A 13,900-nucleotide genomic window follows, 5' to 3' on the forward strand; every position below is an offset into this window, starting at 1 on the left:
TGCATGCACGGAAGATCTTGAAATAAGTGCAACCTCCAGTCAGAATACAAGGTCCTAAGAATGTGTTGCAACCTGTTGCCCCTGGTTTAGCATATGTCTGTCTGACTATCTAGATTTTTTTTCTTTTTTCTTTAGTCCTGGAGGCTTCAGGCAGCACTTTGAGTTGGGTGGCGCTGTGGGGACCCAGGTGGCGCTGTGGTTAAACCACTGAGCCTAGGGCTTGCTGACCAGAAGGTCAGCGGTTCGAATCCCTGTGACGGGGTGAGCTCCCGTTGCTTGGTCCCAGCTCCTGCCAACCTAGCAGTTCGAAAGCACGTCAAAATGCAAGTAGATAAATAGGAACCGCTACAGCGGGAAGGTAAATGGTGTTTCCATGTGCTGCTCTGGTTTGCCAGAAGCGTCTTTGTCATGCTGGCCACATGACCTGGAAGCTATACGCCGGCTCCCTCGGCCAATAATGCGAGATGAGCGCGCAACCCCAGAGTCGGTCACGACTGGACCTAATGGTCAGGGGTCCCTTTACCTTTACCTTTACAGTTGGCCCGCCACTTATGCAAGGTTCTGGGGCTTTGTGCACAAAAGCAAAATAGTGGGAAACCCCACCCCCCACAAGGTGAAGGGTTGTGTGTTGGGCTCTGTAAAGATTGTGGGACACACCCAGAGCCCTTGCACCTTCTTCCCAGATCCCGGTAAGCAAGGAAAACCCAATGGGTGTACAGGTAGAATCCTAAAATTGTAGAGTTGGGAGGAATCTAGTCCAGCCCTCTGCAATGGAGGAGCATGCAGCTGTCCCATACGGAGATTGAACCTGCAACCTTATAATATTAATAATAATTTTATTATTTATACCCCACCCACCTGTCTGGGTTCCCCCAGCCACTCTGGGCGGCTTCCAACAGAAAAATGAAATAAAATAATCTATTAAACATTAAAAGCCTCCCTAAACAGGGCTGCCTTCAGATGTCTTCTAAAAATCTGGTAGCTGTTTTTCTCTTTGACATCTGATGGGAGGGCGTTCCACAGGGCGGGCACCAACACCGAGAAGGCCCTCTGCCTGGTTCCCTGCAACTTGGCTTCTCGCAATGAGGGAACCGCCAGAAGGCCCTCGGTACTGGACCTCAGTGTCTGGAGGGTGGAGACGCTCCTTCAGGTATTCTGGACCGAGGCATATATTAAAACACAGTAAAACATCAAGCATTGAAAACTACCTGGTACAGGGGTGCCTTCAGATGTCTTCTAAAAGTTTTGTGGTTCTTTATCTCCTTGGCATCTAAAGGGAGGGTGTTCCACAGGGAGGGTGCCATGACCTTGGCATTATCAGCACCACACTCTAGCCAAGTGAGTAATGTGAGGAAAATAAATAATTGGAGAGCGGGCAATGGTGGGTTTTCCCCACTTTCCATTTATTTATTTATCCATCCATCCATCCATCCACACACACACACACACGCCCCACAAATTAAGGTTGTGATCATGCATGTATAGTGAGCGTACGTTGTGGGCCCACCATACTACAAAACACACACTTAACAGAGAGATTAACAATCATAAAATCTTACATGTAGAGTTAAAAACCCAAGGCCTCTTGCGCATTGATGCTTGCCGCTAATCACCAGCCTCAAGAACTACAGCGCATAACTCAGCATGTGCAGAGTATTCTGACAAATCCCAAATCCTGAACTGAAGTGGGGCACCTTAGAGGGATTCTGCGCTTGTCCAAGGTGAAGCAGGGTTGGTTCAAGGGGCCCCAATTCTGAAGTTTGTCGGGATCCATCTTTTCGGAAGGGGGCTAACACACCTTTCAATTTAATACCATTCTGCCAAAGTTATAGATGGTTCTTTTATGTATTTATTCATTAAAAGATGCCTAGCAAAATATTTTTGGGCTTGTTTGTGTGTAATTTGGCAGGCTGTCAGGGCTATTATGCCTGTAAATTAAATCCAGTTCTGTGAAAAAGAGGGTGGGGGGGAGACGGGAAGTGGCAGCTGTTTTTTTATTTCCCCATAATACTAGTTAATGGGGTAAGTAGAAAGGTTCATTTTAACAAAGCGGATTCAGACACAGAACCTGATCCAAATCGGGCAGGTTCTAAAAATTATTTGGACTGCAGCTTACTGGTTTTTTTGAAGTGCCAAATCTGGATCGAGATAGAATGCTGGTGCAGAGCCATCTTTCCCATACGGCTTAGTGGTTCGTTACGCCAGGACGCCTGCCTCTCAGGGGTGCCCCAGCGAGTGAGGGAGCTGCGCGGCTTTGCTGGCAGCCTCCCCTTTCCCTGCATGCCTGCCAGCTGCTCCCCATCAACCATATGGCTGGCGGGCGTGCAGCTTGCCTCCCAAGCCTCTGCGGGAGGAGAGCGATCCCTGCAGAGGCTTAGGATGGAAACTTGTGTTGTTGTTGTTTAGTCGTTTAGTCGTGTCCGCCTCTTCGTGACCCCATGGACCAGAGCACCCCAGGCACTCCTGTCTTCCACTGCCTCCCGCAGTTTGGTCAAACTCATGTTCGTAGCTTCGAGAACACTGTCCAACCATCTTGTCCTCTGGCGTCCCCTTCTCCTAGTGCCCTCAATCTTTCCCAACATCAGGGTCTTTTCCAGGGAGTCTTCTCTTCTCATGAGGTGGCCAAAGTATTGGAGCCTCAGCTTCACGATCTGTCCTTCCAGGGAGCACTCAGGGCTGATTTCCTTCAGAATGGATAGGTTTGATCTTCTTGCAGTCCATGGGACTCTCAAGAGTCTCCTCCAGCACCATAATTCAAAAGCATCAATTCTTCGGCGATCAGCCTTCTTTATGGTCCAGCTCTCACTTCCATACATCACTACTAGGATGGAAGCTGCGCCCCTCCAACTATATGGCTGGCGGGCCTGCAGCTTCCCTTCCAAGCCTCTGCGGGGATTGCTCTCCTGCACATGACTGGCAGTGCGCAGCTTCACCCACCCCCCACTATCCATGATAATTTGGGGGCGCTGAGCGGATATTTGCACCCCGGCGCCGCATCTGCTAATGACTGGTGCCCATTCTTTCTCAGTTTTTGGAGTTTGAGTCATCAGAGGATACCAGCACCTAGTGTAGCAACTACCACCAATGCATCTATATGTGCACAATGCTTTAACTTGGAGCAATGATGGTACTATTTACGCCTGAAAAATAACAGAATAATAGAATTACATTTGGAGCCGATAACCCTTTGCTGAAGACTGCTGCCCCATTGAACTTGTTGTGATTGACTTCTGTGTAAACCTGCTTTAGGGATCATGTAGGAAAAAAGGAGACGTAAGCAAGGTTCAGTTTTTGGACAAGTTTAGCGCAATCAATAAAGCAGGAGACTCTGAATCTCAGGGTCGTGGGTTTGAGCAGCACGTTGGGCAAAAGATTCCTGCATTTCAGGGGATGTGATGTGATTCTATGAAAGGGTGCCGAGAGTCACCTAATCCAACACCCTGCAATGCAGGAATCTCAGCTAAAACATCCATGACAGGTGGCCATCCAACCTCTGCTTAAGAACCTCTCCAATGAAGAAGAGGCTATTCCACTGACAGTAGAATGTGAAATCTGGTAGTATTTACCTGCAATTTATGGAAGGGCATTGGGTATTCAGTTGGCCGAAACCACCTAAACATCAGTTTGGGAAGTGTTGAAGCTAGTTTCCATATTATTATATTTACCTTATATATTATATATTAACCTTATGAGAGCTAAATTCCTTTAGATTTCATAAGGTGATATCATGCTGTTTGCCCACTAATGGAAGGAACCTGACAGCAGAATGGGGAGCAGGGCCAGTTTTTACCATTGCAGCCCCCTTCTCCTCTCTCTAAATTTGCTTTGGTAAAGGTAAAGGTAAATGGACCCCTGACCATTAATGGTCCAATTGCGGACAACTCTGGGGTTGCGGTGCTCATCTTGCTTTACTGGCCGAGGGACCCGGCGTACAGCTTCCAGGTAATGTGGCCAGCATGACTAAGCCGCTTCTGGCGAACCAGAACAGCACACGGAAACACTGTTTACCTTCCCGCTATAGTGGTACCTATTTATCTACTTGCACTTTGACATGCTTTTGAACTGCTAGGTTGGCAGGAGCTGGGACCGAGCAACAGAAGCTCACCCCGTTGGAGGGATTCGAACCGCCAACCTTCTGATCAGCAAGCCCTAGGCTCTGTGGTTTAACCCACAGCGCCACTTGCGTCCCTTTTAAAAATTTGCTCTGGAGCATTCTGGTTCTGATGTTACAGGTTTGGGACTTTTGCTGCCTAGACTCTTGAATTTTCCTTTCATACTCTATGTTTAAATGTTTTGGAGGTTGTCCTTGGACAAGTGATCAGTTTATGAATCTTTCAAGGTGCAACAGTCAAAATGTTAGATTACTGTTACAGTATTTATTTATTAACTTTGCAAAACTGCCTCAATGTGTCACATTCTTACAGTCCTGAAGTTGTTATTTAAAACACAGATTTTTGAAAGGGAGTATGGTAGGGTTTGAAATTGCTTGAGGAAGATCTGCAACTGCATTATACAGTGGTACCTCTACTGACGAATAACTCTACTTACGAATGTTTCTACTTACGAACAGAGCTCCGTCCGCCATCTTGGATGCGGTTTAGATAGGATTTTTTCTACTTACAAATCTTTAGATAGGGTTGCTTCGACTTACAATTTTTTTCTCCCAATGCATTCCTATGGGATTTGACTTACAAAATTTTTCGACTTACGAATGTGCGTTCGGAACGCATTAAATTCGTAAGTAGAGGTACCACTGTACTGTATTGCTGAACTTGAGCAGTTTGAAGTAATGGTGAACAGCTAGGCCAGCCTTTCTCAACCTTGGGCCTACAGATGTTGTTGTACTACAACTCACATCTTCCCTAGCTAGCAGGACCAGTGGGCAGGGGTGATGGGAGTTGTAGTCCAACACCCAAGGTTGGGAAAGGCTGAGATAGGTGATGGTGCTAGATTTGTCACTCTGTAGACATTAGCGTAAAATTAAGCAACACATTTATCTCCCCACCCTGGGCTGCATACAAGAAGATGGTACTTGTTGAAGGATTTGTGTAGCATTCTCTGTTCCAATTCTTTCCTTTTGATGAAAATCAGTAGCTTGTTTACCTAAGGTATGAACTTTCCCACTAAAAAGATGAGGATTCCCTGTGATGCATTGTAGGATATGAGAACACTTCGCCCTTAATTGAAAGTATTCCCTTTTCTCTGTGAGTATCACAGTCAATGACTTCTCTTGAGCAGCTAATTAGTGCGATTATTCCGCAGCTGCATTAGTTTCACCGCAAAGGTTTTTTCTCTTGTTTTATCAAAAGGATCAGTCTCCCTGGGAATGTTTCAACCTGACAGGCCTGAAACAGCAAGATGGTCATCATTCTCCACCCCTACCCCCATCCTTTTGGGCGGCTGGATGTTGGAGAGAAAAAAAAAATAGTTCAGTCTGAAATGTGGGTTTAAACCTTTTTTTGGTCTTAAAATGCTCACATTTCAAACTACAGGTTATTGACGTGAAGAATGAAAATACGCTTATTTAGATATTGGTAATGTACAGCTCTGGATGTTATTTGGGGAGGACGAGACTTTGCTCTGTTTATCCATCTTTTATGCCTAGTGGGGCACTCTTAACAATTTCTATCCCTATTTTGGGGTTTTCTCAAAACATACACATCTTTTCCCTCCTAGAAATGAATCCTAATTTGTTTTCAGTAGCAAAATCTATAGGGAAAGAATCCATGAAGGTCCTTAATATTACCTACCTTTGCTGAGAAATTTGTATGGTTCTCTGGGAGTGATTACTGATTAAAAGGGAACCATAGGATGAACTTCATTTTTTGCTCACCTAATGTTCACTTTTGAAAACTTCCTTATTTAAATTTCTATTTTAATTGCATGTGTGTAGATATATATATATTAGGGGTGGGCAAGATATCGATATTTTGTCTCTTATCGGTATGAACTCCAGACTGCAATAAAGGTTTCTCATACACACAGAGAGAAAGAGAGAGAGGGAGGTTGAGAGAGGCATAAAGTCAAACCTTGGTTGTTGAACGTAATCCGTTCTGGAAGCCCGTTCGGCTTCCAAAATGTTCGACACCCAAGGCATGGCTTCCGATTGGCTGCAGGAGCTTCCTGCATTCAAGCGGAAGCCATGCCAGATGTTTGGCTTCTGAAAAACATTTTGAAACCATAACACTTACTTCCGGGTTTGCGGCATTTGGGAGCCGAAATGTTCCAAAAAGGGAGGCATTTGGGAACCAAGGATTGACTGTAGGCTTAAACTCACTTTCAAGTTCAGTATATTGGGATTGTATGGTCCTAGGATTGTGTTGTTGTTAAAGAAGTATCTGAAGGTAAAAAAAAAAAATGCTTATGGAGATTGGCCATGATACAGAAATACACGCAGAGTCCATGTGCAGAATAATAATAAAATAATAATAATAATAATAATAATAATAATAATAATAATAATAAAGCAGTTTCCATGTTTGTCATTTTATCAGCTGTAAGGATGCATTTCTGTCTCACTATGTGAAATCAATCAAAACAAGGGACCCAGAACTGTAATTTAGGGTGCAGTCCTATACCCAATTTCCTTTGAAATCAAACCCTTTTTTGAGTATATATGTATAGGATTGCACAGTTGATTGGATTGTCTGGAAACGGTTAGCTCCACCACCAGACTTTTTGACAAAAAGGAACCTTTTTCAAAAGGAGAGAAAAAGGAAACTTATTTATATATATGTCATGGATGCTTTAGCTGAGATTCCTGCATCGCAGAGGGTTGGGCTGGATAGTTCTCAAGGTCCCTTCCAATTCTACAATGCTAATGATTCTGTGATACATGCACCTAAACTATAGTGGTTATAAAACCATTTGAATGCTTACCACGCAGCAGTATTTAACTATGCATATCAGAGCTGTGCGTTAAGTTTTGAACGATGCATTCAGAGTTGCACTTGAAAGGGAAAGGTATGAATTTTATATAATCAGGCTGCTAAGATCCACTGACAGAGCAACTAGTTAAAAATCTCAGCCCGTGCTATATATGCTTTGACAAAGATTCCCTTCCCCTGGCTCGTGTGCTCTCCCCCACCCCCAGTGCAAGTCTCCCGAGTCCAGCCAATGTCATTGATGAGTAATGGAACTATCTGTGTCCTCTGGTGTTTCCCCCCCAGCAGCTCTGAGCACCCTGGAGCTTCGAAGCCCCCGCTAAGCTCCTCCAGTATGACATCACGGATTTTGCTACGACAGCAGCTCATGCGTGAGCAGATGCAGGAGCAGGAGCGCCGAGAGCAGCAACAGAAACAGCAAGCAGCCCAGTTCATGCAGCAGAGAGTGGCGCTGAGTCAGACACCAGCCATCAACGTCAGCCTCCCAGCCAGTCTCCCTCCTGCTACTCAAGTGCCAATGGAAGTCCTCAAGGTAAGCGAAGTTTCCAACGTGGGGCTCTGGAGCTCCATTAAAAGGGTTGTCTCTCTCTATACAATTAGCACGAGTGTTTCTAAAAGTGTTTCACCTATAACAGTGCGATCCATTTCATCGCCCGTCCCCCTTTTGCAGCTGCTGTGCTTTTTCCAGGTAAGTCTAACCTGGGCCGGTAAATGAAAGCTACGTTTTAGAAAAAGAAAAGCATTGAAGAACAAAGGGTGAGTTTTTCTTCAGTTGAAAGAAATGGATGTGAAACACAACGGTTTTAAAAACTGCCCCCCAAATTTCAGACATTTAAAAAAGGACTTACCTGAATTCTTGCATTTTCGGATTTCCTGGTTTCTGTGGAATAAGTGTTAAGAAAAAAATAGCTTTGTTCAGAAACTTAGGAAAGATCCCACACAAAGGATTGTTTCAGAAAGCCTTAATCTGGAATACGGTCTTTTGCTGTTTGCCACTAGTAATCCTTTTTTGCTCAAATGACTTCATTTCTTTTTGTAGCTTTTGTGCTCCTTCCTCGTCCAGTGTCCTAATTACTGGGGAGAATCTGTATCTGTAACAGACAAAAATGCAGACTTCTTCACTTCACCGCAGTTGGGTTAGACCAGCTACCGCAGAGTAGCGTAATTACTTTTAAGCAACACTCAGAATTTGAAAATAATTTATGTAACTCCAAAATTCAGGAGATGCTGCAATTGGATGTCAGTTTCATCCCCCTGCTTTAGCACCTGCGACATATATAAATCGTATTTCCCCCACTTAAATTGGTGGTTGGGTTATTTTCACTGCTCTCTGTCCACATGTGTGCTGCAATAGAGCAGCGCCTATGGCTCTCCAACAATATGGTGAATTGGGCACTTTAAAAGTAAAGCTTAGTTTGCAAATGCAGAGAGACTACTTCAGTTAAAGCAGGGGGTGGAGCAACCTATGGCTCTCCCATCAGCCCCAGCAAGTATCATTAGTGGCCAGGCATGATGGGAGTTGTAGTGTAGCACCATCTGGAACGCACGGGTACTCCACCCCCAACTTAAAGCATATTAACAAATATTAGCAATGGCTGTTGTGGTGGCATTGGTTATGTTAGGTGTCTAAGCAAGGTCACAGGTGAATTTGCAGGAGTCGACCCTACATGTCTTTGTAGAATTAGGTCTGAGAAGGTGGCTGCACAGGATCATATATTCTTGGAATGTAAGATGTGTGGGATAAGATTTAGATGGAATGCAAGGCAAGATCATGGGCTAGAAAACCCAAGGGGCCAAGACCCCATAGAACAGGCACCCCCAAACTGCGGCCCTCCAGATGTTATGGCCTACAACTCCCATGATCCCTAGCTAACAGGACCAATGGTCGAGGGAGATGGGAATTGTAGTCCAAAACATCTGGAGGGCCGAAGTTTGGGGGTGCCTGCCATAGAACAATATGTATTGCATCTAATACACAACCTGATCTTTTGTCTTGTTCCTTGTTGGCTAAAGCACTTATACCATTTTGAGAGGGTTTTGTCATATTTTGTGATCTCGGATGAAAGTAAATGACTCCATTGAAAATAAATGGGCATGTGAATATATGAAGCGGCCGCATTCTGAGGCAGACCTTTGCCAATTCTGCTCACTGATAGGGGGATCCACAAAATGTGCCCCATTTTGTAAGCCAGGGATCACCAACAGGCAAACTTGGAATTTTGAGGGAGTGTTGTGACTGCTCTGAAAAAATTCTGCCCTAGAGGGTGTCCATTCACAAAATGGCTACTTCCCTAATAAATTAATATAATAAATGAAGCTGTTTTATATAGTGTCAAACCATAGGTCAGTGTTGCACTCCACAGGGTCCCCAGAGACAAAAAAAATTCCAGTCTTGCTATCCAAAACCCTTTAACTGGAGAAGCCAGATATTGGATCGGGGACTTGTTGCATGTAGGGCATGAGCTTGACCATCGATTTCCATTCCATGTATGGGCTGTGTCTGTTTCTTGTAGTGAAGTGACGGCAACTAATGATCTATTTATTAATTATTTATTTATGAGATTTGTATGCCACCCTTCATCAAAAGATCTCGGATAAAAACAAGAAAATAAGTAAAACAAAAACAGCCAAACAATAGCCCCCCTAGAGCATGAGTCTGAAATGAAAACTTTTAGAGGGTGTGAATATTTTTGTGCATAAGTGAACAACAGTGCATGGGATTTAAAGCTTTGCAGTTCATTTGTTTAGAGTTGGAAAATAGTTACCATAAAGTCTTTGTGCAGAAGCTATAATTAGACGCTTTAGATTAATGTAGGTTTTAATTCTATGCCGTAAAATCCTGCGGTTAATCCTTGAACTCTCTTGAATTCAGCAGGGGCCTGGCTGTCAGTTCTGATCCGAAATGGTTTGTCATCTCTTTCTCCATCAGTCTGATCTTGACTATGACAGATCTTATGCCAAAGTAGGGACTGAAAGAAATGTTGTAAATTCTTGCTGAGTAAGAGTAAATTGTAACTGACGAGACCACCAAGTGATTTGTCTATCCAATAAGCAATATGTCCACCCAGCATGAATTTAATATTGAAATACTACAGGGGAGGTCCTATGCATGTCTACCAAGAAATAAGTCCTATTGAATTCAATAGAACTTGCTTCCAGGTAATCCTGTGCGCTGGATTGTATCCTATGCAACTAGAAAGCAGTGCTAATTTATGGACATGTGCAATTTAGAATTAGATCTGAGCCAAAATGTTTTCCTAATTTTATCTCCCTAGTTTACAGGCTCCAGAACGTAGGGCTCTTTCTGCTCTTTGGGAAGGATACAAAAGGTGGTGAAATTTGCAGCGAACTCATCAGTAGCAATGATGCACCACAACATTGCTATAGGTGGCTGCTGCCACCATGTTTCCTTTTCATGGATTACTGGCGTGAGCATTCCTGAGGACAATTATTCCTGCCCTCACTCTGAGAATCCTGAGATTGTAACCTCCAGCCACTAAGATGTTGGGGAGCACAATTGCAGCTCCCAAATTTTGAAACAGATGGGGGCTGCAATAGACAAGATAATATGGGGTTTGGGGGGGTCATATTTCACTCCCCAAGGTCCACCATAGTTTGAACTTAATAATTATTTTAATAGAATTTCATATCGGCTCTAATTCTAATAATTACAATGAAAATCTTCGCAAGAGGCAGGATTGCTGCAAGGTGGGAGCTGAGTCTGAGAGGGTGGGGCTTCATCATTTGAACTGGGGACTTCCTAGCCAAGACATTTTGGCGCCTGAGGCGGACCCCAAAATGATACCTTCCTCCCTGGTGGGGAAGAAAGGGTGAAGGAAGATCTACATCAGAAACAAAGGAGGAAAGAAAGATGGACATCAGGATCTGCTACCCTGGTGGATCCTGGTGCCCGAGGCAGTTTCCTCATTTTGTCTCATGGGTGGGCCGGCCCTGTTCCTGGATCATAACCTTAGCCACTGTATAGCTGAATTAATTAACACACTCTGAAAGTCAAGTGAGATCAAATGTTAATGCCTAGTTCCTCCAACAAAAAGTATGTGTTCCAACAGTGTGATAGGAATCTGGTTTTGAAACCCAAAGGGTGAACAGTTTGTGAGGGCCCAAGAGTAACATAATGAGTTAGATTGCTGCAGCTAAGCTGCATATCTTGTCTTTGTGTATGTAATGTTAATATATTAAGTTAGTGCTGCATGCAGTTTTAAAAAATGAATTTCCCAAATTCATTTAGGAAACTAAATTCCCTATGCTAAACTAGAATTGTTATCAGTGGAGGAAGTTAGAAAATATGGAAAACCCTTTCCAGTTACCGTGTATTCCCACCCAGTAGTCTCCTTATCACATGTCAAATAGTTTTGCTGCCATAAACACTAGAAACTTGACTTTTGAAACTGGAGAACTTCTGAAAATGTCAAGAAGGTCTTATGGATCTTGCAGCTGAAGTTTCTTAGGGCCACAAATTGCTTGCATCATCTGGAACTACCTGTTCTGCGTACCCCTTCACTATGGGTGAAAACCAGTGTTTGGAACAACTTGATCCAGCAGAAGTGTCCACTTACATGGATGGAGATGAGGAGATGAAAAACAAACTAACTAACGCTGTGTTGTCATGGCTGAATTCTGAATCAGGGATGTCTGGGCTAGGGAAAGGGGGCTGCTGGTATTTGAGTTTGCATTTTTATTTTCTGGTTAGTGGATGGAAGTATTGTATGGTGGTTTGTAGCAGAGCACCTGCTTTTCAACCAGAAGGTCCCAGGTTCAGTCCCCAGCATCTCCAGGTAGGACTGGAAGAGGCCCCGATCGGAAACCCTGGAGAAGCCATTGCCGGTCAGTGTAGACCACTGATGGCCAAACCTGGCCCTCCAGCTGTTTTGGGACTTCAATTCCCATCATTCCTGTCCACTGGTCCTGTTAGCGAGGGATGATGGGAGTTGTAGTCCCAAAACATCTGGAGGGCCAAGTTTGGCCATCACTGGTGTAGACAGTCATGAGCTCGATGGACTCGTTACTGTGTGACTCAGTATAAGACAGCTTCCTATGTTCCTATATTGGTGTGGTTTTGGGTGGAGGTTTTTGTTTGTTTGTCTGTCACCATGCTGCCAATTTAGTTATCGCTGTTATGGAATGGGGGCTGTTACTTATTTTTGTTTTTTAACATGCCGTCTGAAATGTTTTCATTTGATTCCCCCCCCCTATTGTATTTATGCATATGTCCTTCAATCATAGCTGCCAAGTTTTCCCTTTTCTCACGAGGAAGCCTATTCAGCATAAGGGGAAATCCCTTAAAAAAAGGGATAACTTGGCAGCTATGCCTTCAATGTCAGTTGCTTGGGGACTGCTTAGGTGACTAGTAAGTTTAACAACAGCAGCAACATTTGCTGATTTGCACTGTGACCTGCTCCTCAGATCTTTTTTCGGAGGTTTGCTGTGGAACCAGTGTGAAAGGTGCCATGGGGTGCTGGGAAAATTGTCTGCTTTCCTCTTACATTAGCCGGCACTTCTGCTGGATCAAGAGCCACTCTGCAAGTGGAGTGGCAGCGGGAGGTTTCATGTATAGCACATCATGGTCATTCTCCTGTCCTTTGCTTCTTTGCTTGCAGCACATCATGGCATCTTAGTCGTCCTTGTAATGTATAATGCAGGTTACTACCATGTTTCTGTAGAGCAAGTGTGCGCAGAGTGTGTACAGCCTAGCTTTCCTGTCTCTGGGATTCATACAATTAATGCCGGCCTAGGTTTACCATGGTCTCACCCTGGAAGACATGCTTTGCAAGCAGAAGGTCCCAGCTTCAGTTCCAGCTTTGGATGTCCCCTGTCTGAAACCCTGGCAAGCTTCTGCCAGTCAGTGTAGTCAAATACCAAGCTACGTGGGACAATGGCCTGATTTGATACCAGGGAGAGTTACTGAGCACAGATTAGCTATATCTTCACTGGTAAGAGGTTGTGTGTGTGTGTGTGTGTGTGTGTGTGTGTGTACACACACACACACACACACACACACACACATGTGCTCTTGCTTTGTAAATTTAAAAAAAGCCCACAAATGGATAGTTAACAAATGGATAGTTGTTGTTTAGTCGTGTCCGACTCTTCCTGACCCCATGGACCAGAGCACGCCAGGCACTCCTGTCTTCCACTGCCTCCCGCAGATTGGTCAAACTCATGTTTGTAGCTTCGAGAACACTGTCCAACCATCTCGTCCTCTGTCGTCCCCTTCTCCTTGTGCCCTCCATCCTTCCCAGCATCAGGGTCTTTTCCAGGGAGTCGTCTTCTCTTCTCATGAGGTGGCCAAAGTATTGGAGCCTCAGCTTCAGGATCTGTCCTTCCAGTGAGCACTCGGGGCTGATTTCCTTCAGAATGGAGAGGTTTGATCTTCTTGCAGTCCATGGGACTCTCAAGAGTCTCCTCCAGCCTTCTTTATGGTCCAGATCTCACTTCCATACATTACTACTGGGAAAACCATAGCTTTAACTATACGGACCTTTGTTGGCAATGTGATATCTCTGCTTTTTAAGATGCTGTCTAGGTTTATCATTGCTTTTCTCCCAAGAAGCAGACGTCTTTTACTTTCGTGACTGCTGTCACCATCTGCAGTTATCATGGACGCAATAAAGTAAAATCTCTCACTGCCTCCATTTCTATTTGCCAGGAGGTGATGGGACCAGTGGCCATGATCTTAGTTTTTTGATGTTGAACTTCAGACCATATTTTGCGCTCTCCTCTTTCACCCTCATTAAAAGGTGGATAAACAAATAATTATGAATAATGAAATGTAGATGTTGAAGGAGTGCCCAGCGCACCCTTGGCTTACAGCTATAAGGTGAACTTGGACTTGGATTTTTACAAAGTTGAAATCTTTCTCTCTCTTTTTAACTGAGAACATTTTCAAAAATGTGTGTAAGGAGGGAAGCTTTCTCCCCTTCAGGCCCCAGGCTGTGGCTCCTGTGCCAGAATGTCTTCAGTTGTGATCCCTGCTGGTGCTTTTTTTTAAATATAAA

At 44.2% G+C, this 13,900-nt stretch overlaps 1 protein-coding gene across 6 annotated transcripts in view; it reads left to right on the top strand.

Moving 5' to 3' along the window:
- The window catches only part of MITF (melanocyte inducing transcription factor), a 152,634-nt gene that overhangs the window by 88,788 nt on the left and 49,946 nt on the right, over positions 1 to 13,900 (top strand). For 3 of the 6 annotated variants that reach the window (XM_035106665.2, XM_035106663.2, XM_035106666.2), the window contains exon 2: positions 7,170 to 7,416. In XM_035106665.2, the coding sequence (XP_034962556.1) occupies positions 7,170 to 7,416 (247 nt within the window). The remainder of the gene's footprint in view (positions 1 to 7,169; positions 7,417 to 13,900) is intronic. The other 3 variants (XM_035106664.2, XM_060271338.1, XM_035106667.2) reach the window with 1 other exon arrangement.

Source organism: Zootoca vivipara, chromosome 2 (genome assembly GCF_963506605.1).
Source record: "Zootoca vivipara chromosome 2, rZooViv1.1, whole genome shotgun sequence".
Taxonomy (NCBI): Eukaryota; Metazoa; Chordata; class Lepidosauria; order Squamata; family Lacertidae; genus Zootoca; species Zootoca vivipara.